This window comes from Candoia aspera, chromosome 12 (assembly GCF_035149785.1).
Source record: "Candoia aspera isolate rCanAsp1 chromosome 12, rCanAsp1.hap2, whole genome shotgun sequence".
NCBI classification, from domain to species: Eukaryota; Metazoa; Chordata; class Lepidosauria; order Squamata; family Boidae; genus Candoia; species Candoia aspera.
In genome coordinates, this window is record NC_086164.1 from 11,142,056 (window position 1) to 11,166,831 (window position 24,776).

The 24,776-nt window shown below is 55.4% G+C and overlaps 1 protein-coding gene across 2 annotated transcripts; it reads right to left on the reverse strand.

Annotated features, from left to right (window-relative positions):
- BCORL1 (BCL6 corepressor like 1) lies at positions 1-24,776 on the reverse strand. 2 transcript variants are annotated; one of them, XM_063313343.1, is made up of 14 exons: positions 23,340-23,545; positions 14,645-14,777; positions 13,448-13,532; positions 10,290-12,632; positions 9,158-9,296; positions 8,839-8,919; positions 7,823-8,242; positions 5,862-6,082; positions 5,199-5,384; positions 4,940-5,106; positions 3,164-3,309; positions 2,630-2,707; positions 1,526-1,679; positions 1-564 (listed from the first exon to the last, which is right to left on the reverse strand). In XM_063313343.1, the coding sequence occupies exons 2-14, from the start codon at positions 14,728-14,730 to the stop codon at positions 282-284; spliced, it is 4,389 nt and encodes a 1,462-aa protein (XP_063169413.1). In that variant the 5' UTR covers positions 14,731-14,777; positions 23,340-23,545; the 3' UTR covers positions 1-281. The 2 variants fall into 2 exon arrangements, with proteins under 2 accessions (XP_063169413.1, XP_063169412.1); XM_063313342.1 differs by lacking the exons at positions 1-564; positions 1,526-1,679; positions 2,630-2,707; positions 3,164-3,309; positions 23,340-23,545 and adding an exon at positions 24,545-24,776 and having other exon boundaries at positions 4,732-5,106.

Consider the following 24,776-nt stretch of genomic DNA (forward strand, 5'->3'; position numbering starts at 1 on the left):
AGAACTTGGGGCAGGGTTTAGTGGGGTGGGGGGGAGATGCGTTCCACTTCAAAACCACCAAGGCCTGCAGGAAGGGGGGGCAGCGAGCTTCGAGTCCAGGGCCAGGGAAGAGGCAGCGTCTGGCCCTCCCCCCACGGGAGGAGAGCAACCAGCTGCTGCAAGTCAGTAGAAGGGCTGAGGGCAGCGCCCCCCCTCTGGCCTCGGAAGGCAGCCTTGTTGGTCCATTATTGCCTCGTGATGCGGTCTGACGGCAGAGGGGGTTCTCCAGCAGGCCGGCCCCGTCAGCTGCTCCAGGCTTCAGAAGCCACTTCTGAGCCCAGCAGCCTGACCAGCTCCGGCTGGTAGCGGACCAGCTCTACTGTCTCTACGGCCCCCGGAGCCGCAAGGGGGGACACGTGTTCCTGGATTTCTTCTGGAGCCAGGACCTGGCTCAGTGAGACCTGGTGCTGGAACTCTACTTTGGGCAGAGTTGTCACCTCAAAGTGCGGGAAGCGAGCTTGGAAGATGCGGGACGAGAGCTTCAGACGCTTCAGGACGTCTGAGAAGAGAAACCAGTTGCAGGGCCTGGCAACGAGAGAGAGGGACGTGGGTCAGGGGGAGCCCTGGAGTCTGCTCTGCCATTGCCTTCCTGCTGTTTTGTTCCAGGGCCTTTCCAGGTATTCCAGAAAAGCAAAATGCTTGATCCTCTGACCCCACTGGAAGTGCCTTCGCCTGCAATTCAAGCCCACGTTCAACGGGAAAGGGAAAATGCCCCCTTCGTTTATTTCTAGTGCTCGGCCCGCAGATCCTTTCCTCGGAGAACTCGGGATGTCTTGATCCCTGCCCCTTAACATCCCTCAGCCCGCCTCCCGTCTCTGAGGCTGCAACTGCACACAGCAAATGCTTGGAGGATCACGCTGCTGCTGCTGCTGCTGCTGCTTTCGTTCCTTTGTCATCCAGCTGCCAGGCTCTCCTTGACAAGGTACCTGTGTTGGTACCTTCCAAGCTGCACTTGTTGGGTGAGGTGAGGCCACCTCCCCCCAGCTTTTGCTCAACTTAGTTCGCTTAACTGGGTGCCCTGAGCTGCCGTTGTGGGATTCTGGAGATGAAGCTGATCATTATCTGGTGGACTGAGCTAATGCATCGGGAGCCCAAGGCGCAAAGTGCGCGTGGGGGTTGTGGCTAAGGCCGTCTGGCCCAGGGCTTGGAACTGGATGGAGGATCACAGTCCCTGCCTTTCCCTCGATGTGTGGAATGGGCCTCCCGCACTAACCCCCAGGAAATACTACTCTTTTGTGTCAGTTTTTTGCCAGCCTGCAATTGCCACAGCAGGTTGCCTGAATGCCCTCCCCCTCTCGGAGCAGCTGGCAAGCCTCCACCGCCCTGCCCAAGCCCAGGAATCAGGGAGGGGGAGAGAGATGCTCTCAGCTGCTCCGGGCTCCTTTGTTTCCGATTCTCCTCTTACCCTTGCTGGGACCCCCAGACCTGGCTCCACCTTCAGGCTAGCAGGGCGTCTGTGTGCCTCTGCATTCCCCCTGAGACTTACCCCCGGGAGACAGACACTTGCAGGTTGTAGCAGGGAAGCAGAGGCTTGTCCGAGAACTCGAACATTAAGTGGTCCGAGTCCCGCTCCTCCTCATCCTGATCCGAGTTCCCAGGAGGGTCAAGAAGAAGGTCGCAGCCAATCTCCTCTTTCCCCTCTGAAACAGGTGTGGATAGGGAGGGAAGATGAGAGGAGGAAAATGCTGCCGCCGGCCCCAACGGTCACGCACAGATGGCCTTGGCCTCCCTGCCTTTCCGTGCCCGGCCAGGCCTTGCCTGTTACAACTCATCAATGGCCGCGGCAGAAGCACCACTGCGAAGAAGGCTGAAATATGCTGACAATGTCTGCAGGAGCACTGGCTGAACGCGGGAGGCGAGGGCCCCAAATTACAGGTTCGCCCTTCTTTGTAGCTGGCTTGAAAGAAAAGCAACTCACTCCCTAATTCTTCTGGCTGCAGGATGGACAAGCAATGCCCCCCTCTTTTTTTTTTTTTCTGTGGTGGTGGTGGTGGTGGTGGTGAGGAGTTAAGGAGTATCTTAGCCTTTTATTCAACTAGCAAAACCAGTAACAAAATCTTTAAAAAAAAAACAAAAGCAAACCAAGTGAAGAATCGGGCAAAGGAGGAGAAATCATGCGCAGGTGCACCATCTGCATTTCCGCAGGACACCGAATTCCACTCTCCGGCATGCCAAAGGCAGAGGCTGACTTGCCAAAAATGAGGCAGTGGCAAAAGTGGTACCTGTGAGCTGGGCACGTTCAGAACCGGGAAGCTTTGGTTCACCCAAACCGAACCACACACACACTCGTCAAAGGATAGCAGAGACCATTCCTGTCTTTTGAGGATTGTGATTCAAGTCCAGCGTTCAAAGCTCTCCTTTTCCTGGCATGGCTGACCAAATAAGCATTTTCTACTCAAGAGGCTCGTCAGTGAGGAAGCCGTGGAAGGGAAGGAGGAGAACCCCATCTTTTTTTTTCTTTTCCTTTTCCTTTTTCGTTAAGCCACCCAACCTCCCTCTCCTCTCACTCGGGTGGGAGGATATTGATACCCCCCCACTACTACTTGTGTTGGCCGTGCAGTAGAACAGGCAGGGGGTGGGTTCTACTCACCGAGCACAGAGCTGCTGTAAAAATCCCAGGCAGTTTGGGGGTCGCCATCAGCTCGCCCCTGCAGATCCAAGAGGTAATCTACAAGAGGAGCAACACAGGGAGAAGGAAGCTGAGGCGGATTCTTCTGACCAGAGGACCTTTGGAGAAAGTCCCACAATGTTTGCCTTTTCAAAAATCACACTGAAGTGGTCAATCCCAAATAATTTTGCAAGTCAGTTTCTTGCTGGGTTTTATGTTTCTTGCTCAAGGATCTTTCCTGCAAAACCCAACATGCGCATTTTGCATTCAAACCCACCTCTGGCCTTCCTCTAATAGGGGAAAAAGGAATCAGCATTTCCTAGCCAATTCAATGGCAGCAGAGTTCATCTGGTCATCTCCTAGAAATCAGCAATCCTTCCCACAAAACTGAAATAGATTTTCCCTTTCCACATAGCCTCTGCATACATTCTCCATCCCTGTGGAGAAGGGATGGATGGTGGATAAAGTAAACAGCGAACACAACGGCTGCCTTGCTTTCAGGAGAAAACAACTTACCAGTCAAGAAGGTTTTCATCACCTCGCTGTTGGCGAGCTTCAAGGCCGTCTGCCCCGAATATGTCGCCAAGGTTGGGTCAGCCCCGTAGGAGAGGAGAAGCCACAACATTTTCAGGTTGTCATTCGCCACCGCATCATGTACAGGCCTGCCGGCAGGGAAAAACCTTTAAATAAATTTCATCACATCCACCCCCTAGAAGAGACTTTGTGCAGACCTCCTATTTTTGCTGCAGCCCAAATGCCAGAATACAGGTAGTCCTTGATTTATGACCATTTATTTAATGACGATCCAAAGTTACGACAGCCTCAGAATGGGCACTTTATGGCCTATAAAGCACTTCCAAGCATCGCAAAAGTCACCCCGCCCCGCAGTCACATGGCCAGCTGCAGCGTCCCGCAGTCATGTGACCATGTTTTGCGATGTTTTTTGCTGTTTTCTGGTAAAAAATACCCATTGAGGAAGCTTGATTTGCTTAATGACTGGTGATTCACTTAATGACCAGTGATTCACTTAATGACTGCCACAAATGGCCGTAAAATTGGGTCTGGTCATGTGACGACTCAACTTATGACCACAATGACTTATGATGGAAATTCTAATCCCAATTTTGGTCACAAGTTTAGGACTACCTGTACCACCAGTTCCTAGGATCCCTCCAGCTTACATTTACACAGCCAAAGAAGTGAGCATTCTGAATATTATAGGTTTTCATTCTCCCTCTGCAAAACTACTTTTTCAGACTTTAAACACCGCTCTACCTGGAGAAAGGGACACGATGATTCTGCCCTTGGTAACTGAGCAACTGCTGAATTATTAATAAATACTGTGTGCTGCAGGAATGTTCCTGAATCAGGCTTGGGAGAAAAGTGTGGGTCTCATGCAGATTACCAACACAGAGCTCAGAAATCCCTGTGGAAAGAATTCAAGCAGCTGTGCCCATCTATTAGGGTGGGGAGCACAATGGCAAGGTTGGAAGAATAGTTACAGGCACCGCTACCCTTCCCCACGTGAGGCGGCGGCACGCACAGATCATGGCCCACTCTGAGGTCTGCTGGGAAAGGCTTCCTTATTCACCCTCTCCAGAGTCAGAAGAACCCTGACTATCCCACTTCTAAGTGCAAACTGAAATGTTTTTGTTTTAAAAGAAAGAAAAAAATTCAACAGGTGGTTCTCCCAGCTCAAGTCTAAGCTGGTGCAGTTCAGCAGAACACACTTGGAATGAAATAATGAAAATAAATATTTTCTAAGGGGAAAAGAGGAGGAAGAGGGATTATTAGGTATGTTCCCCACCTTGTTATTTATAAAAATATTAAAGGTGGGTTTAAAAAATATCTAAAAAAAAAATTCTGAAGCTGATTTGTTCTGTTCCACGTACTGCCCGCATTTCCTTAAAAGAATTCAAAGCAGCGTATATATCCTTGCAACAACAAGGCCTTGCGGTAATCTTCATGGCCAAGTGGGGATCTGAACTTGCATCTTCACCATCCTAGGTCTGATCCCTCAACCACGTGGATTCTCAACAGCTGAGCCAATACAATACACTAGACTTGGGTGATTTTCATCTCAGTTTACCAAATTCACCCGGGGGTCTAGGTTCACACTAACCACACTCCCAACTATCCAAGATTAACATGCTATGCAAAAGCAGCCCTCCCTTAACTAGGGAAAACCCTACAGATTCAAGAGTCGGGACCGAGCATCTCAGGCTCCGTCCAATGCATGCAATTCCCCAACGGCCCCATATCCCCCGCTTCCCCATTCGGGCCCCAACTTGCCTGGTACCATCTTGCGCGCTGCAGTTCACATTTGCACCGTGTTCCAGCAACGTCTGCAGGATGTCCACCCAGCCCCGAGCACAGGCCTCATGCAGAGCTGTGTACCCGGCGTTGTCCCGGTGGTTGACGTCGTTGTTCGCTTTCTGCAGGCAGTACATCACCACATCCTGGAAAAGGAAGGCTGTGGCTTGTAACACGGTCCCTCCCCACTGTTTGCCTTCACCTTCCTCATGGCATTTACCCCCCCAAAAGCACCCACCTTGTACCCGAGCCGGGCCGCTCGCTGCAGCAGCGTTTCTCCAGCGTTTTTGTTCACAATCAGACGCCGAGCTTCAGGTGGCACGGGTGGACTCGTGGGGGTCTCGGGGGCCCTCTCCAAGCCGTGCTGCCGAGATTTGCCAAATGGGCTGGGCTCCCGGGATTTCTTTGGAGAGCGGGACTTGGCCTGCGCACATGAAGACGGGGAATTTCGTCAAGGCTGGAAAGGGGGAGGCAAAATCCGCTTCTTTTCACTGAGGAAAAAAGGCAGGACGCTGCCTGGTGTGCACAAAAAGCCCTTCTAGATATTACATGCAGAAGAAATAATGAACCTGAAATAAATGTATGCCACAATTTGCACTCGATTCCGTTCGTCCTCCTTGCGGTGCCTTGCTAAGTAGTCATTACATTTCGGAGAACCGCTTTCCACGTGCAAATAATAGTTTTAGTGATATATTTAATGGCTGTGCTATCATTTCTTTTCTCTTGCTCTCTTTTGGAATGGTTTTCTTCTATAGTTATGGGGTAACTCAGCTGAGTTCTTTGGGAGGACGGCCATATAGAAATAGAGTCAGTGACTAAACAGAGTCATCAAACGACAGCAATCTGCCCAAATCACCAATTTTGTCACTTGGACCGTCACGTCTCCAGCACCTCTCCCTACCTTCCCCTCTTCGCAGATGCCCGACAGATGTTTGGTTTTGCATTTGCGTTTTCCGGAAGGTTTCTCCAGCCCTTCTTGGATCGGAGCCACATCGGAGTGGTCCAGGAGGAACCCATTCTGGAAATCCAGGTGGCTTTGAAGGGTTGGAGACAGCCTGCTTCTCAAGAAGAGCTCAGAGCCTTTGCCCAGGGCCGAGCTTTTGTGCTTCCTGTACCTGAAGTCTGTGGGCAAATCACAGGGAGAGGAAGATCAGAGGCATCCAAAGGGCCCCCAAAGAAAAGATCCTGGGAAACCAGGAGGCGGCCCTCCAAAAGTTCTCCCATTAAGAGGGGGGTCAAGAAAAAGAAGGGAGCGGCAAGAACCCAAGACCAGCCTGCCTTTTCTGAAAAGTCACTCCTCGGGTTTGGCAGTTGACCTGTACGGCCGCCCGCGCCAGGTGTGGAAGAAGTCCCAAGCTTTGGAAAGCTGACTCTGTGCGGTGATGAAGCTGAAGGGGAGCACTCCGGGGCTCAGCACTTCCACATGCTTTGCCAGCCTTTTCCTACTATCCCGAGCTGTTCTCCTGCGCCTCTGGCAACACGTCCTACCATCTCCATGTTACAGTCCCACACACCCAGCCTTCAGCCCAATCCCAACCCTTTACTTAAGGGCTCGGGGAGATGTTCGGAGCACAGGACCGCAGTGGAAGATATACTGGGCCCCCTCCCACAGGGGAAGACAGTCTGCCCTGCTAAACCATTTTAGAATCAAAATGTCCTCTCTCTTCGGTGGCTTCGGTGTGCTCTTTTCTAGCTGCATTCTCTAGCTCTGCTGGTATTGACCCATCTTGGTTACTCGAGCCCAGTTCTAGGCTCACGTTCCCCGGCTACCAGGGTAAAAGGAGAGGACAGTCGGTGTGATTCAAAAGCAAGGGATTCTGGGGAAACAGGGATGCTCCCTTCAAGGAAAGGCCAGAAGCCAAGGATTCTGGGACAGGGGAGCTGCTGCCTTCTACTAAAGGCTCCCCCCACCCCACCCCCACAAAGAGGATTTACTTAAAAACCAGGGAGGAAGCCACAACACAGAAGTTCCTCGAGGACTCCTGAGAAGGGCGGCTGTTCACCCCACCCAGATTCCAACCCCCTTGGTGTTACCGCGGAGGGCGCGCTGCCTCCCCATCCCCCCCTCATGCCCGCAGCGCTTCCCGGCCTCCCAGCCTCCCGCCGCAGCCTCTTCTGCCTGCAGCTGCCGCGGCACTTGTGCGGGAGAAGCCCGCCCCCTGGCGGTTGCTGCAACCAGGAGGCCGCGGCCCATTCCACACCGCCACGGGCTTCTATTGCCAGTCGCCCTGAGCCGGGCTCGGCACAGCGGAGCTGGGCTGTTTCAGCCCAGTCTGAGCTGCCCTGATCCGTAGAAGCTGCCGCCCGTCTCCCTCCTGCCCCACGTCCTCACATTTGAAGAGAGGAATAATAATAGAAGTGCCACCAGGGAGAGAGAAACAGCCACTCTTTTCCAACTTTCTCAGAGCACTGCTTTTCAATTGCAGGAAGGAGGCAGAGACAGGATGAAACGCTCAAACTGGGAGGGGGGAGGGGGCCTGCAGTCAATCCCTGACCGTTGTTTAGGCAGATCAGCCTCCAGGGAGCTTCTGCAAAGGGAACTGGCTCGGGTGGGCATCCCTCGGGGGCACCTCAGGCATTTTGCAATCTCCTGTGCAGCTTTGCCAATACAGGAAGCTGACGGTTTTGTTCTAAAGCTCTGAATCTCCCCTTGTGCTGCTGCTTGTGCTTCCCCAGCGGGCTGCACGCTACATGCTGCCAACCACCCCTCGCCCAATCCTCTTATTCCAGCTGGCCAGCGTGACCTCAAGCTGGAAGACCGGGGACGATGGGAGCCGCAACCCAGCACCGGTCAGCGGAGGGGAGCGACTGCCTCAAGGTCCCTCCTCCCCGAGGTCCACCCCGGAAGGGTGTCCTCGTTACCTGCTTTTGATTTCCGCCGCTTATGGCAGCAGCTCAAGTGTTCTCCTTTGTCCCTCTCGATCAGATACTCTCCGGTCTGGTACTTCCAGCTTTTCTGCCGCCGCCTCTTCTTCCTCTTGGCGTGGCTGCTCTCTTCCTCAGCCTCCTTGTGGCTCCACAGCTGCCTGCTGGCCTCTCCCTGCCAGAGCAGCCCCTGGCTCTTGCTCGGGTGAAAGATGCCTCTTTCCGACCGAGACCGGCCCCGCTCCCCTCTGTCCTTGCAGCTGGAGTGGGGGGACAGGCGGTGGGACTTCCGCAGCCTGTGATGCTTTGGGGAAAGCGCCTCATCCTCGTCGTTTCCCTCCTCCAGCAGTGGCACCATCTCCACCCCAGCTCCGTCACACTCCCCTAGCATGTTGGTGGAAGACCCCCCCACGCTCCCTGCAGGGAGGAAAAAGGAAAGACCCCGTCAAACTAGAAGCGCAGAGACCAACAGGATCTGGGCTTCTTCACTGCTCCGCTCTGGGGCGGCTTCATTTGGCCAACTCATCATCCTTCCCAAATGTGCAGATTTGCTAAATAAGTTAGAAAAAGGCCACCAACCGTTCTCCGAAATGCAGCCTGCGGAAGGCACCTGTACAGTTCAAAAGTCTGCACACTCCAGTTAAGAATGAGAGCGCCTCAAATCTAGTTACTGCTCCGGCTCACGCATCATCCTAAGCCATAATGAGGTGTGCTTGGCTTTGGCTTAGTGTGTTGCAGGAACACAACCACTGTGGTTTGTAAAGTACAAACACAACCACTGTGGCTTGTGGCTTGCCCGAGGAGCGAATTCAGACAACTGTAGCTTCTTTGGCAAACTATACTTAAGCAAACCATGGCTTAGTGCAATGTTCAGCCCCATGATTAGCTGTTTTGTTTGGCAGCATCGCCAAGGAGCCAAATGAAGCACTGCTATGAAGCTGGCATGACACCAACCCCAAGACAGGGTCACTCGATCATAACCCTGCCCTTCCTCGCCTGGATCAGCCACTAACCTGACTGGCTACGGGTCCGGCTGCTTAGCACAACAGGGATGAAGTCTCGAAAATTGTTCTTGGCTTTCTTCTCCACATAAACTAAAGGAATAAAAAGGCAAGAGGTCTCAGAAACAGCCATGGAAAGGGACTTCATTTTGGGCCCCAGAAAGCTCGATTGCTCTCTGCCCCATCCAAGATCACAGGGAAGGGCTTAGGGTGATCCCTGTGGCAACTGACTGAAGACAATGGCTAGATCTTCCAGGAGGCTTCTTCAGTGACCAGGGGACCACCCTGGGTGAGAGAGGGAATGGCCACCGCCCAGCTTGAGACCCCATACCTTCCTCACATCCAAGCCCTCGGTGGCCTGGCGACAGCTTCCGGCGCTTGCGCTTGGCACGGAGGCTGCCCCGCTCCTTCATGCAGCCCAGCCGGCCCTCGTGCTTGATCTCACCAAGGTCACTGTGATGCTTCCGCCACTGTGGATACGGCAGAAGAGACCAGCCCGCTGTTAGCCTGGGGAAGCTTCTCGCTCCGTATTTTTGAATAGGATTTGTTGCCTCGGCACCCTGTATGTTCTCTGACTGTATTCCCATTTTGTACCAAAAAAACCCCTCACCCCCTAGCACAATACAGCAGCGCCCTCCCACATGGCCCTACGGTGATGCTCAGGATTTCGTACTGCCCTGGCGTGATGGGGACTTCGGTTCATACTCATTAGAGGGAACTGCACTACAGAAGAGAAGGTTAAAATCAAGGAAGGTTCCAACCCAGTGTTTCTCACTGGCAACTTGAAGATGTGTGGACCAACTCCCAGAATTCCCTGGGCAGCATGCTAACCATAATAGCCATAACAAGGACGTAGCGGTGGTAACAGATAGCAGGAATCGCAGCCATCAGCTTTGACTCCAACAGCTAGACAAGCATAAAGTTCTTACATTAGAGTGGTTGATGGGCACGGATTGTCTTCTGAGGCTTTTCAAAAGTGTTTTCCAGAAAAAGCAGTGGCATGCCACAATAAGAGAATTCATGCCATGTGACAGCTGAGCTGTGCATCTTTATTATTAGTCTATGTATTTATCATGAAGGTAGAGCAACTTGAAGACACACAAGTAGCACACACATATACACACACGCACAAAATCCAGACCAGGAAGTAGTCACAAGAGCTTGCCGTATCTGAATCACCTTCGGTAATTCAGCACGTACGAGAAACCAACGATGTTTCGTAAGATACGGTCTCAAGCGCAGTAGCTCCCTTTGGTCAACTGCGATCTCACAGATTAAAGGGTGATACCGTATGGATGTTAACACTGTTAATGGTTCAGACGCAACCAGCTCTCGTGACCACTTCCTGGCCTGGCTCTTGTGTCTATGCAAGGGGCTAGTCCATCCTGCAGGCCCCCAATCCCACTTCTCACTCCCCATCCCAGGATCCCCGCCTTCCTCTTCTACCCGGCCGCACCGCTCACCTTGCGGCTGTGCGGAGCCTGGCTGCTCGTCCTGCGGGAAGCCAATTCCTCGCCTCCACGGCTCTTCAGCTTCTTGTGGGTGGGCCGGTCTGGCCCGTCGTGGTGCCGTTTGGATCTGCAGGGGAAGCCTCCCTCTGCTTTGATGTGGACCGTCCCCTTAAGCTTGGCTTTTGGAGGGTCCCTCGAGGCAGCCGTGGCATGCAGGCAGGTAGCCGAAGCAAAGGGGGTTTCGGGCTCCACCCGCTCCTGCTTGACCCGGCTGAGGTCCACCTGATGCACCGGGTGGGGAGGGACCTCCATGCCCGGTGGGTTGCGGGGGTGGTCTCCCCGCCTCTCTTTGCACTGGTGCTTGGTGGGGGAGGCCGACTCAGCAGTGACCCGAACGCCCGCCTGGCTTGCTAAGGGCAGGCCGTGGGGGAGGTGGGCAGTCAGGAACGGATGCTTAGCGCTGGGGTCCCCAGAGCGCTTGTGGCCACAGCCCTCTGGGGGAGCTTCGGGTGGGGGTGGGGGGAGGGCGCTCTCAGCGGCCGAATCTGCCTCTCGTCGCTCCAGGCCCTTGGAGCCCTTTGCCTCAGGCAGGCTGGTCTGGAGAGCTGGTGAGATACACAGAGGACTCTCGGTGCTGGGTAGGGCTGCCTTACAACCCTTGCCCTGGGAGGGGGCTTCGGGGGGCTTTTGGACCACCGGGGTAGGTTCTGCCAGCTGCCCGGCAGGGAACACTGCTGGTTCACCGGGGCCAGTGGTCTTAGAGGGCCCAACTTGATTGGGGGGCAGCTGAGTGGCTGCCGAGATGCCAATGGAAAGCAGAGCACCTGGGTGATAGTGGGACCACCCAATGGGCAGGAGTTGAGGGCTTGCCGGCTTCCCGTTCACCGAACACCGGGAGTAAACGCCTCCTTGGCTGGGGTTCCAAAGGGACAGCTCCTTGGAGGGGCGTAACGGAGCAGCCGGGGCACGCCTCGTCGGGTCAGCCGGTCCGTCTGCCCCACCTTTCTTCCCAGAAGGCAGCCCAGTGCTCCGGGGCTCCCCCTGATCAATGATGCAGATGGGCTCCTGCTTCGGGAGATGGCGGGAGTCCCTGCTCAAGTCGGACCCGGAATCTTTGCTCAACAAGATGGAGGCTGGCACTGGATTGGCCACCCCCATGTAGGTGCCCGGGATGGTGCCAATGAAGGTCGTGGAGTTCTTCGCCCAGGCGCCTTGGTCTCCATTGCGCAGGAGCTCTGGGAAGATAACGAAGGGGGAGGCCGCGGCCTGTGCCACCCGCTGGCCCTTGGAGAAGACCGGCGTGAGCAGAGCTTTGCCGCCCGGGTGCACCGGGGTCAACACGGGCATTGGGGGTGTCTTGCGCTGGCTGGGTGGAGGCAGCTTCTGGCGGTTGGACTTGGAGGACAGGTCGAGGGGCATCTCGCTGCACTCGGGGGAGGAGACCATCTCGCGCTCCAGCTGTGGGGGGGACTTCAGCGGGGAGACGGAAGCTAGGACCCCTGCAGCAAGCCGCTCGGGGCCTCGGGGCAGCACGCTGGCAGGGCCCGAGAGTGGGACAGCGCTGGCACAGGGGGTTGCCAACGCAGGGGTGCTAGAGGCGAGTTCTGGGCTATTGGCAGGAGGGCCAGCGCCTGGCGTTGCAGGGATGCTGTTTTCCCCTGGAGGTGGAGGGCCGCCTGGCTGCATGGCCTCTGCGCAGGCTGCTTTGGGGTCGGCAGCCAGCGGCCTGGCTGCAGAGAAGGCGTATGGATAGGAGCGAAGGTCCGAGGGGGCCAGGAGACCCGACAGGCAAGGCTCTTGCTGGAAGGAAGACAAGACAGGGAGGGCAAGGGTGGGTGAGACCCCAAGCGTGTGGGAAAGGGGAGGCAGGTAAACCAGAGGCTGGCTGGGGGCCAGGACGGCTCCAGGCGGCAGGGAGAGGGACATCTTTTGCATAGGAGGGGCCTGAGAGGTCGAGAAGCAGACGCTCTTCAAGGTGTAGGTGGCAGGGGCTGGGGCCAACGTGCTGCAGCTGCTGCTGGCCGCTGTTACGGGGTTTACGGAGGCACTGGTCGCCAGGAGGCTCTTCTCCTTCCCCATCGGTTCGCTCTCCGGAGCCTTTGGGCAGAGCAGGGCCCCCTCGGCCGCCTCCTGAGCAGAGGACCACGCGCAGTCCGGGCTGCAGCCTTCCGGCTTGGGGGGTCCTGGCTGCTTAAACTTGCCAGGATTGGCATCGCTGCCCTTCGAGGCCTTCCGAGCACAATCCTGCTCGTGAGCCTGCTCCTGGAGTTGGGGGCCAAGCTCTTCCTCCACGGTGCCCTCCGGCTCAAACCCTTCGGCACCCCCGCCGCTTCCCGAAACTGCTGTGATCTCCACCTGCAAGCATGAAAGAAAAGGAAGGATCATGACTGTAGCGGTTCAGCCTGCTTCCCAAGGCGAGGGTGGCTGGGCTGAGCGCCGGGACTTCTACCCCAGGAGGACGGGGGAGCCCAGCTGGGACTGTGATGGAGGTGAAAGTCAGGACAGCCCGGGTCCTCCTTTCTTTGCCCGTTTATAGCAAATGATCAAGGTCCCCTTTTAACCCCAAGAGGGTTAGGCTTGCTATGATTTCAATGAATACCCCGTGGTTCCTATCCTCAGGGCACTCAGGGACCCGACGATAAAAATTAAAATATAAAATTATGAAAGCGCCATTTAAACCAAGCAGACCTGTAATCAGGTACCGCCTTCAAGACCAACTGCCTTTACTGGGACAGGAGGCTCACCTACAGGACGTCTGACACCGCAGCTACTGAGCTGTCGTATTCATGGGTAACAAAGCCTGACAGGCCAGCTTCCACCCTGGATCTGCCACCCCACTTCAAAGCCTCCCGTGCCAGTGGCTGCCATCTGATTCACAGGGGCCAATTCCACAAGTCATTCTTTTGTTTCCATTCAGGCTCACCTAGATGAACAAACAAGTCCCTGTCCAACTGGACAGCCATCTCTCATCACATCCTAAGGCCACAGGATCTACTGAGGATCCCAACTAAGATCAGGCAACACCCAAGGGTCTTACAGAGATTTTGGTCTACAATTCCCACAATTCCGTGTCACTGGCCATCCGACTAAGGCCCATGGGAGTCAAAGGGCAAGATGTCTGCTTTTCCCTGGTCTGACCCTACTCCCCCCCACCCACCCATCCATCTCACCTTGGAAAAGCTGTTGCAGAACTCAGGCGAGCCCAAGTGCTGGGAACTACTGGTGTCAGATTCTTCATCAGAAAGCGGGGCTCCCCTGCAGAAAGAGAGAGATCGGGAAAAATTATCCAACGCTGCAGAGCTGAAGCCACTGATCTGACAGACACAGCACCTCTGTGGACAGTGGTGGCCAAAGTCAGAGCAAGGGCCGCAAGCTGCCAATCCCCTTGTCTTAAAAGGGGAACGAGTCAGGAAGAAACAGTGTCTTGCATTAAACCAGTGTTTCTCAACCTTAGCAACTTTAAGCTGTGTGAACCAACTCTCAGCAATCCCCAGCTAGCCATGCTGGCTGGGGAATTCTGGGAGTTGAAGTCCACACAGCTTAAAGTTGCTAAGGTTGAGAAACACTGCATTAAACAATCCAGCATAGAAAACTGCTCTTAAGCCAGAGCCTCAAACAGCTTTCCCAGGTCTACTGACAGGTGCTAGGTTGGGAACAGCTACAGGTTGGGGAAGACCACTTTAAAGTCCTTTCAGTCAGCCTGAGCTTATGCTGCTTACATTATGGATCATAAAATAAAGAAATATATTCCTTAAAAGCTTGCTGCGCACTGGAGAGATGCCAGGTGATATTTTAAATAGACACAGGACTTCCTTCACCTCTGTTATGAATATAAAAGTTACCGGCAAAACATCTCACAAATTCTGGTGCTACTGCAGGCTTCACGCCGATCACTTGGGTTTTGAAATGTTCAGATCCAATTTCAAAAATGCTGTCTTGTGGAGGTGCACACGCATTGGAAAGGCAGAGATGCTCACACACATTAAAGACTGGATTAAACATTTGTTTAAACCACAATGATTCTCACAGGGCAGAGCATCAAATGAGGCAGGGACGGACTTAGTTCAAATCCCGACTCAACCAAGCAGCTCACTAGAAGACCGTGGGGGGTTGCTTCACCCACTTCACGGAGTTGGTGGTTGGGAGAATAAGGGGAAGGGGAGAGAAACAGGACAGACCAAAACCCTCCGGGCAGAAAAAAGTCACTGTTAATGAGAAAGCCTCCCTCATGCCCCAAAGGGAGCAATGATTTTAAAAGCTGCTACTTGAGAGAGCCAACACACAAAGAAACCCAGATGTTTCTCAAGTGACTGGAAGGTACAGGATCCCGGTTCACACAGACTGCTTGGCAGAACGCCCCCCGCCACCTTTCTTCGTTGAGGCCGCACATGCGAAGCCGCTCAGCGCCCGTCCAGTTATGCACCCCGCTGTAGAGAGGTGCCGCAGAGATCATGACAGCCGCTCCACGCCAAGCACGTCCGGTTCAGTCAGGGGCTCCGCCTGCAACAGCACAATAAACACACCCCGTAAGGCTTGGATTCTAGAGCCGTCGTTCTTTGTTGGCGTCGGAAGGGCAGTTCCAGAAGCAAAGGAAAGCACATTTGCACCACCCGCAGCAAGGCTGAGATGCTCCTATGCATCCAGGGAAGGCTGACACAAAGCAGAGGACTGCCCAGGAATACACCGAAATAGTCAAGCCAAACACCGAAGGCATCCCAGGTCCTCTGATGCTGAGACAGGCCCTGGGAAATCTGAAACTGCATTTGGACCGCATGTTCTTGAACTGAAGCTCTCGTTAAGGAAGCAGCCATCATCCAAGTGGCTCGCAGGATAGCTTTGCGAGATCCGAGCCGTCAAATTTGCAACTCAGAGCTGCTCTGGGAAGAGATTAAGGCCACCTGGACTGAGCTGTCAGTGCTGCTTCAAGACTCACAAGGAATTCAAGCCCAGCGAGACCCACCATGGCTTCACACGGACTTCCTTCTGCCTGGCTGGGAATGACCAGCATTGTAGTACAGCATGTCCAGAGAGCACCAGGCTGGGAAATGCTAAAGGCAGTTTATGGATGCCAGACTAGGGCTAGGGAGAAAAAGGCTGGGATAAATGGGATGACTTTGCTGCATTCTAAAGGCTCGCTCTAGTCTACCTTGCAGGGGTGCTGCAAAAATATAGATGAATGAGGAAGACAGCACCACCTACATTTCCTTGATTAGTTTGGAGCAGACGTGAGGTATATGATTATCGGAAATAAAAGAATGAAAGAAAACTAGTCCGTTGGAATGGCTCGTGCGCCAGACCTAGGGAAATCCAGGGAGCGATGGGGCCCCCTTGATGGCTTTGGGCCATCTATTCTTTTAGCCCAGCTGACCTTACAGGAGTATCTTTTGTGTAGATAAAAACGAGGCCCCTCTCCTGAGCCCTCTGTCAATTCCCAGGCGAAAGGATATATATATAAGATTACAAAACCTCAGAAAAGGAAATAAAACAGGGAGAGGCGGGCGATCCAAGTGAGACTTTCCCGCTGACGCTTGACACGGTCCTTTTTCAAGGCCCCAACCGGGTTGGAAGGGGAGCAGAGGGAAAGCCAGACAGAAAGAAAAGCCGGGGGCAAGGGGAGCAGCATCGGGCGGACAGAGCCAAGGGATGGCAGAAGCACAGCACAGCACAGCTCCAGCAGAACCCAGGGGACCCCGGGGGCAGAACGAGGCAGGGTCCCTGGTGGACCCCAACAAAAGAGGCCAGAAGCAGAAAGGGGAGGCTGCCACAGAAGCTCCACGCTTCCCAAAGACACGATGGGGTTAGCAGGACATCCACAAAAACGGACGTTGTTGTAGCGCATTTTTCTTTCTCGTCTCCCAGGGAAGATGTGGGAAATGAGCCAGACAGAAGCATTCCCAGGGAGCAGCGAAATAGCAGGAGCAGGAATCCCTCCCAAGCAGAGCAGAATCCCAACATTTGAAAGGGGGCGGGGAGTGCGGTGGGGGAAGAACACACATGCACACCCGTGCATACACATGGGTGCACAAGCTTATGGCATCACAAGAGCATGTTTCTGAGGTGTTTTCTGGGAGAGGTGGCAGGAATGGGAGGCGCCAAGCATAGAGTCTTCCACAAAGGAATTTGCAGAGGTGCCCTGGACCAAGGCCACCAACAAGCTATCCCAACGGGAAAGGCTCCAGGCCACAGCTGGAAGAGCTATCCAGGAAAAGTCGCTTGCAAGATGGGCGGTGTAGAACTATGAGAAACAAACAAACAAACAAACAAAATAAAGCTTCCCAAAACTAGATGGGTCTGCTTTGCTATCTCCCGGGAAGGCCCGCTGCCGAAGAGGAAAAGTGGCCATGTGTGCCGCATGGATCCTCCTCTCTCCCTTGGGTCAGTCACGTGGCTGAGCAAGAGGTCAGGCAGCCAGATGTTCCTCACACCGAGCTGCAGCAGCGTATCTGATCCTTTCAGGACGAAAGGAACGGACGGTGCCCACACCAAAAATAGGGGAGAGCAGAGGAGCTCACGCGTTCTGGACCTGGGAAAGAGAAGGTAAAGAAACTTTTCCTGGCTGCCGTGGGGTGCGGTGGGGAGCCAGCTCATGATTATTTGCCAAGGGTCAATGCCACCGCCACGACCACCACCTCCGAATTGAACCAAACACTGCTTTCGCAAGGAACCAGCTTGAGTTTGCACCTTTCCCTTTGGAACAAGGCTCGACAGATTTCAACCAGAGTCATTTCAGCGTGCAAAAGACTGCAGCTGAAGCAGAGCTCCTCTTTTTGCAAAAGAAAGAAAGCAAACCAGCCAAGAGACAGGGTGCCTCACTTAGGGGGCAGGCTGGCTGTCTATGACCATTTCTCTCTTTTCTCTACCTTTTCAGAAACTCCCAGTCCAGGCTGAATCTAACTCACGCTTCATTGTCTGCTGAAGTTGAGTTTCCCGACATTCTCCTTGCCCTTTTTTGCCCAGAGAGTCAGCTGAAAAAGCCGTTCTACTGAGAAAACCTGGAAGACCATCATCCAAACTACGTCTTTGGTGGGAGAGGCTTGCAAAGAAGAGGCTGGGAGGAACAGGAGGCACAAAAGGGAATCAAGTGGGTGATCCAGAGAGGCAGGTCAAAGAACACCTATGCGTGACTCAGAAGCTGGATTTGCATGACACATGAAACCACAAACTAGCCTAGCCCACCTGATTTTAGCTGAGCCAGGCATATGGACCCCGCCTGCCTGTTGTACAAGCCACAAAACGAGGTTAACTGAGAAAACCACGGTTTGGTTAACCCTTTGGAAGCGTGTCCTACCAACATCACCAGAAGGGATAGTGCCAGCTGAACGAAGAGGAGAGGTTTATACGGGACAAACAAGCAAACAAACAAACAAAAACAAGGCAAGGCACTTGCTTCATGGAAAAGTGGCTATGCCTCCAAGTAGGGCTCAGTAAAGCTCCCTTCAAAATTCTTTCCAAGCTGCTGCAATGCTACTTAGGCTTCAAACCGGGACCCTCCCAATGCATGGGGGGGGGGGATGGCGCCCAGAATTCCTGGGAGCCCACTTGGGAAGAGGAAGCAGGAACAGACGGCAGTCTCGAGCCACCTGGCCCCGGTCTGGCTTGGTCTATGGGCTGCCCGAGTCCCAACTGAAAAGCAAGAGCCCCACAGCGAATCAAAGGCTAATGGACGGGAGGCGGAGACAGCCTTGCTGCAGAGAGAGGCAATTATGCCCGCCCCCTTCCTAAAGACTGGGAAAGGTGCACACAGTGCGCGAGTATAGATTTTTCAAAGCCAAGCCGGGAGGAACATCTCCATTTTGCCCGACCTGGCCGCTCAGTCAGAGTCTGAAAGCAAAGTCTGAAGGGTGAGGGGGGAATGCTGACCGGCCCAGGGCCTTCTCCACCTTTGATCTTCCAACCCCTTGGGAGGCTAGATCCTCCTGCTGGATCGGCCAAGGCCCACACAGCACGCAGAGATGTCTGCTGCACTGTGCCAGGTGCTGCTCAAGAGAGCCGCTCCTACATTCCAGACAGCACTGCAAATAGCCCCCTACCCCAATTTCACCCAGCTGAGCAACAAACTTCAGCTTCTCAACCCCACGCGGCTGGGTGAGCGTTGACAGAACTGCAAGATGCTCTTAAAAGAAGCACTTCCTCAAGAGCAAAGGCTCCAATCCTACACAACTGGGTGAATCACGAATCCCCACTTCTGATGCTAAATAATCAGCGAGGCAAAAACCCCCAGTAGTGCTCGCTGGAATGCCAAGAACTAGCAAGAACTCAGCGGGTCACCTAAGCCTGCAGGATCTGTAAGAGCTCTAGCCACAACTGGGAATCTGGGCTTGCCTCCCTGCTCAGCTCCCCAGAAAATGCTGGGCTTCGCTCCTTCCTTCTTTCTAACCAACCCAGAAGGATGAAATGGGACAATTCTCACACACCTGTCCGGAACACCTTCAAGCAAAAGCAGCACATGGTCAAACAGTAATAATGAATAAATCCTCATCCTCAGATAAGCTCTCTGGAGGCATCGTTCAAGGCAGAAGAGCTGACCAACTTCCAACACAACTCTTGTGGTGGCACCTCCAAATTCTTAGTTCCATTTAGCCCACATCTGTCATGTCAGTTCTTCACTAACTAAAATGAGTCTGGAGGACACCACATCTGAAACAGGAAGCATCAAGATATGGTTGCTGTATTTAACCCTAGTAGCATGGATGTGCGAAGTGTTTTCTGAAGACTGGATATGGAAACCAAAGGAAGTGCAGTCCTATACACACTCCATTCCCAGTCTGATATATACACACAACTAAACAAACAATACATGCACATCTACCAAGCGCTAAGACTTATGGAACTTCCTAGGGCTTATAGTCAAGGAAACATATCTGCAAGTACATTGAATATAAATCCTGTTCCCAGAGCAATGAATGCCTCTGGTCTAAATTTTGCAAAAAAAGGGCTTTTTGGCCAGGGACTTCTTAGACACCCTGACATGGATTCTCTGTTGCTAAGGGGATCTGGACAAATTTTGAAGGGGGCAAACAGGTGGAGGGGGGGCCTGGCACATGTAGTTTGAGCCTTCTGGATACAGGATTCCAGGGGCAGACAAAAGTGGGTTTGTGTGTGTGAAGAAAGATCACTTACTCTTCCTTCAGAAGTCAAGGCGGCTTTGCCTCAACAAGTGCAGGGGAAAATGAAGGAAGAAACAAAGAACCAGCAAGACACGAACAGGATGTAATACTGAATGGGTCAACTGAAATTACCATTTAGTTCATGCAGGATGATCTCTGCAGAGCAATCTCCAAAAGGAAGGTCATTTCGCGTGCCAGTGAGGACACACCCTTCAAGGGCAACGTGGCCAATAAAATGAATCAAATTCTCTTCCCTTCTGCCACGCAGCTCCAGCTATCCAACACTCTTTCTTTGAATGCATGAAAATGAGCATTTTGTAGCCATTGTGTGCTTCTAGGGGCGATCCCTTTGTGCTACTCGTGTTGCAGAAAAGGCACACAGAACCAATGCTTTCCTGCTGAATCCGAGGGGCTTTGTACCCAGATCGAGTTCTGAACAGAGTGGGTATTCAGAGGCACCATGTTCTTCAATTATGAGTTCATGCCCACCTACCTGGGCAGCTCTTATGACCTAGATTTAGTTAATGGAGCTGAGCCTTCCAGTAAAAATATATGGATCCAGTAAGTCAGAAGTCTGCCCAGCCTGGCTGTTGTCCTCTTTACAAGTTCAGTCCCTCTGTTCCTAGGGACACTGCTCAGAATACTGCTTTACAGCTTGAAAGAACCAAACTGCAAGCTGGAAGTATGAGCATGGCTGGCAAGGGGGCAGCAGGGGACTTCTCATGCTAATACAACTGGGAACGTCAGAATATTCAAGACTGTTACATACCCTGGCCATTAATTCTCATAATGCTATGGGAAGGCCAATATTATCACCCTTGTATTATAGGTGGGAAGAGGCTACAGTGAATGATTTATCTAGCCGGGACATAGGAACCAGATACTTCTTCATTCCTGCCTCTCTCAAAAATATTAGATTAAAATTATATCTCAAAAGAGCATCTATTCTAGATTCAGATCAGATCAGATTTCAATCCTAATCCATGTCCCCGGATATGCACAGCCTCCCACCTGCCTTCAAGCAATCCTTAAAAACTTGGGTTTTTTTTCCCCCAGGACTTAGGTTATGGTGCTTGGATAAACCCCTTTTAGTTGAGGGTGATAGGGAAGAAAGTTGATGTTCCCTCAGATGAGTGCTGTCCTTTTTATAGAACTTTTTAGGTTGTTTTTTGTGTGTGTGTGAAGTTGCCCAGAGTCGTCCTGGAATTGGGCGGCCTAGAAATTCAGTAAGTAAATAAATAATATTCTAGCACGTTCAATTAAAAAAAGAAAGAAAAATGTTCCATTGGAAATGACTTCAGTAGCTGGGAGTTTTAATGGCTACCACAAAAAGATGACACTCACACCTCAGCTTCAACACAATAGTGAAAAGCTACAGAGGTTGAAAGTACTTTCCAAGTTTTCAGGTCTGTCATTCAGATGAAGAGGTTCATTCCTCATTTAGTTTCTTAAGGAGAGACATGATGCAAACAGTATAAACTAGCCTCTTAAATTGCACATGTGGCAGAGAGTATCTTTCAAGAATAGCTGCTCCCCTCTCCCCCAAAAAACACCACAGCCTCCTCCTAGTGCTGCAATCAATCCAGCAGGGACAGGCTCCCAAAACTTTACGAATGTGCGAAAGATAATGCAGCCCTATGTACTAACGTGACTTCCTCTACTGATTCACGAAGGTGCGTGCTTGGAGCTTAATTAGCGCCAAGGCACAGCCACAACCAGGGAAAGAGGGCATGAATTGCTCTTTACATTTAAGAAGCAAAGAAATGCTGTGATCAAAAAAGCCAGCTTCTGAGACGGGGGCTGAAAGTTGCCAGCTCTTCTTTGGAAACCAACCGATTCAGCAGCACGAGGACGACCTGCCAGATGTAATGGAAGGCGTGCCTTCAAGCCGCAGGCCTCACAGTAGAATTGCCCATTTAAGCCCACCCTTCCCTATTAACAAGCCGAGTTATGTGCACAGCAACTGCCGAGACGTCTTTGCTTGCACACCAGCTCGGTCCTGTTCCAAGTAGCAACGTGCTTCCTTTTCCAAGCAAACAGGGTGGTGCTTTCTCCCCCCCCCCCCCGCCCCACACAAACTTTCGGACCCTCTCCGAGGCAAGGCGCCTCTCTTTTTCTCGCACCTCTTTTTCTCTCAGCAAATGGGCACAGCGGCAGGCAAGTTTCCCTCTGCAGCCTCACGGGCCAGCCTCATTGTGGAAACCTGTCGCAGCTGCAAATTAGCATCATGCTTCAAAAAACAGAGGCAGAGGCGGTGAGCAAGGCGGGGGGGGGGGAGCCTTTCCCAGACCTTTTCGAAGAACCGGAGAGAAATAAAATCTCCCCCCCCCCACCCCTTCCCGGCCTCTATGTTTGAAGCCAGAGTTTATCCCTGAAAAGACAGGACGCCTGCAGCGCTCACCATTTGGGCTTCTAGAAGGTGGCATCGCTTCCCCGCTTCCCCTCTTTCTCGCTTCCGCCACCAGGCTCTGGTTCTCCAGGCAGCAGGGAAACTAAGGACGGTAAACAAGCGGAGTGCCGGCCTGAGGCTGGCATCTGGAGGGCCCACCTGGAGGCGGGAGAATGCCTCCGAGGCAGGGAGGGTGCTCTTGCCCCAGTCCGCCCAGCAGCCGACCTCTCCGCACAGCCACTTTGGGCTCGGCAGACCTCCTCCAACTCCCCAGCTGCCGGTCCCTCTGTGCCGCTATGCACTCTCTCCAAAGATCGCCGCTGGTTTCTCCCCTTCCTTCCCTTTCCAGCTACGGCAGGCCTCTGCTCAACGGACCTCTTCCCGCGAGCAGCCAGCGAGGTTGCAACCCTCCTTCCTCCCCCGAGTCGCCCCCTTCCCTCCCCCGCCATCCCGAGCCAGCAAAAGTTGTCTCGCTCGCTCGCCCGGCCCAGCGGCGGCGGCATTCTTCCCCTCCTCGCCCGCTTCGCGAGCAGGGTCTGCGCCGAAGCTCAGCGGCATCGCCTCCGGGCGGATGGGCTCCGCCTCCGCCGCGCACACCGACCGCTGCCTCCAGCCCCGAGCTCGCGCGCTGCGCCGCGCTCCTCCCCGGCCTCCTCTCCCGCCGCGCCACCCGCGAGGCTGCCCGTTCCCTCGGGGCCGTCGCGGGCATCGCCCTTGTCTCTTGTTTTGGGGGGGGGGGGAGAAAGAGCGAGCGCAGATGCGGAGGAAGAAGCGAGCACAACCAGCCAGCCCCCCCACCCCAGCCGCAAGTCTCCGAGAAACGAAAGGAAGGGACCCGCTCGCGCTCTGGGCAGCGTCGCCGGGCCTTTCGGCGGCGCCACTCTCTCCTTGGGGCAGCCGCCCGGACAGGGGTGGGAAGGGACGGAGGCGACCCCGGTGGCGCTCCTCACCCCGCTCCCCCCGCAGCAGGAACTGGGAGAGGGGACCTGCCCCGGGGAGAAATGCTCGGCGCCCCCCCCCCACCGCGCGCCTTCGACGTGCAAGGAGACCTTTTCCTCTCCGGAGGCCGCAGCGAAAAGAAGCGGGGGGGAGGAGGACGCTCTCCCCGGATCGCCGCTCCGCCCGCCCCGTCGATGGAAGCGAGGGCCGGCGAGGGGGTGGAGGGGAGGCGCGCCCTCCCGCGCTGGAAGGGCCGGCGAGAAAGTGGATCGGCTTCCTGCTGGACGGAAGGGGCTCCCCTCGCTCCTCCCGGCCGGGGATCGCCTCCCCAGGGGCGAGGGTGGCCGGGGAGAGCCGCGGGCGCTGTCACCCCGTCGGTCTTGGACGGGACCTTACCCGGGAGGGAGGACGGACCGACGGACGGGGAGGCGGGGGGCGCGCGCAAGGAAAGGGCCGCGGTCCAAGGCCCGCTCCCTGTTTCCATGGAAACCTCACTCACACGCCGCGCCCCCCCTCTCCCTCCCCGATGGCGACGGAGGCGCGGAGGGGGAGGCAAGCGAGCGAGCGAGCGCGGCGCGGCGGCGGCGGGCCTGAGGAAGGGAAGCGGCGGAGAGCGTTCAGACGCACCTGCTCCCGGGGCGGGCCCCCTCCGAGGGACCAGCGACGTCCGGGTGGAGCCCGAGAGAAGCCAGCCGAGCGGAGCCGGGGCGGAAGGGCCGGACGGCGCGGCTAGCTGGCTGGCTCGCCTTCGCCCCACAGCCGCGGCGGCACTGGCAGCCGGAGAGTGCGAGGACGAAAAGCCAGGCACGGCTGCCGAGTCCTGCTGCTGCCGCTGCAGGGCCTGCCGGGAAGTGTAGTCCGGCCGCCCGGCGGCCCCCCACGCCCACACCGCACCCGGCCCTGCCCTGCGGACTACTGCTCCCAGGCTGCACCGCGGCAGGCCCTGCCCGTATGGGAAGGGGAAGGGGGGGTTATTCTGAGCCAGCCGAGTCCGGAGAGGGAAAGAAGGGGGGAAGCGAGCGAAGAGGAGGGGCTTTGCGCCCTGCCCGGGGAGGGGGAGGGGCCGGGCAAGGGCGGGTCCGTCCTCCACCCGAGGGGAGGGAGAGATAAGAAGGGGTGGGTCGAGGGACCAGCGCTGGGGGCAGCCGTGACGCTTGGGCTCTGCGCGACCCCCCCGACCCCCTTCCCCCGGGGTTGTCTGTTCCCACGCACGGCGCAAAGCCCGGGGCGGGGGGCGCACCCATCCCAAAGAGAGGCGCTCGCTTCTCCCCATCGATAAGGTCACGGGACCGGAGCGGAGGCAGCGGGAGGGGGCCGGAGCATGCATGGGGGGAAACGCTGCGGATCGAAATAAAAACATGGGGTGGGGGCGCGCAGGGCAGCCGCGCAGCACGGAGAGGGCCACCCAGGTGCGCGCGGCGGAGCCCTCGGCCACGGGGCAGCGCGGGGTCCGGCACCGCACGCCTTGCGCAGGGCAGGGAGGCGAAGCCCGGCGCGGAGGTCCCGCTGCACCGACGGAGGGAGCCCGCAAGCGACTCCGGGGGAGGCGGGCGGGCGCCGCGCGCGGGGAGGCAGCCCCGTGTCGGCGTTACCGCGCGCAGCCCGAGGTCGCCTCCCTTCCCCCCTCCCGGCCCCCCAGGCCCAGCCGGGAGCAGCTGCTGCTGCGCGCGGTTTTCGCTCCGCACCTGCGTTGGCTGGGCGCACCCTCGGATCCGTGGCGCAGCGCGGCGCCCAAGCCTGGCTGCCTCCCAATGGCTTGCCCTTTCTAGGCGGCGCGAGCCCTGCTCGGCACCGGCGGCGCTCCCCAGGGAGCGGTTGGCTGGCCTGCTTACCTCCTTCCGTCGCCTCCTCGGCTTCTCTCGGGGATGCAGCCGGAGGGAGGCGCCCCAGCTCGGCCGGAGGATCGCCTCTCGGGCTGACCCCCCGCCGGCCGGCAGTTTCCGTCGCCTGCCTCGCCTGCCTGCCTGCGCTGCCTCGGCGGCCACGCTCCTCCCGACGCCGTCCGGGCAGGGCTGCCGCGCCGCGCCGTGCCGTAGAAGTTGGTCAAGCTTCGAAGGCCCCGAT

Excerpts from the sequence above, each read along its gene's own strand:
- BCORL1 (XM_063313343.1), bottom strand. The coding sequence starts at position 14,730 with ATGATCTCTGCGGCACCTCTCTACAGCGGGGTGCATAACTGGACGGGC. Across the intron at positions 9,297-10,289 it reads AGGCTCCGCACAGCCGCAAG|TGGCGGAAGCATCACAGTGA; the intron begins GTGAGCGGTGCG and ends CCGTATCCACAG. Across the intron at positions 3,310-4,939 it reads AGCGCGCAAGATGGTACCAG|GCCTGTACATGATGCGGTGG; the intron begins GCAAGTTGGGGC and ends CCCTGCCGGCAG.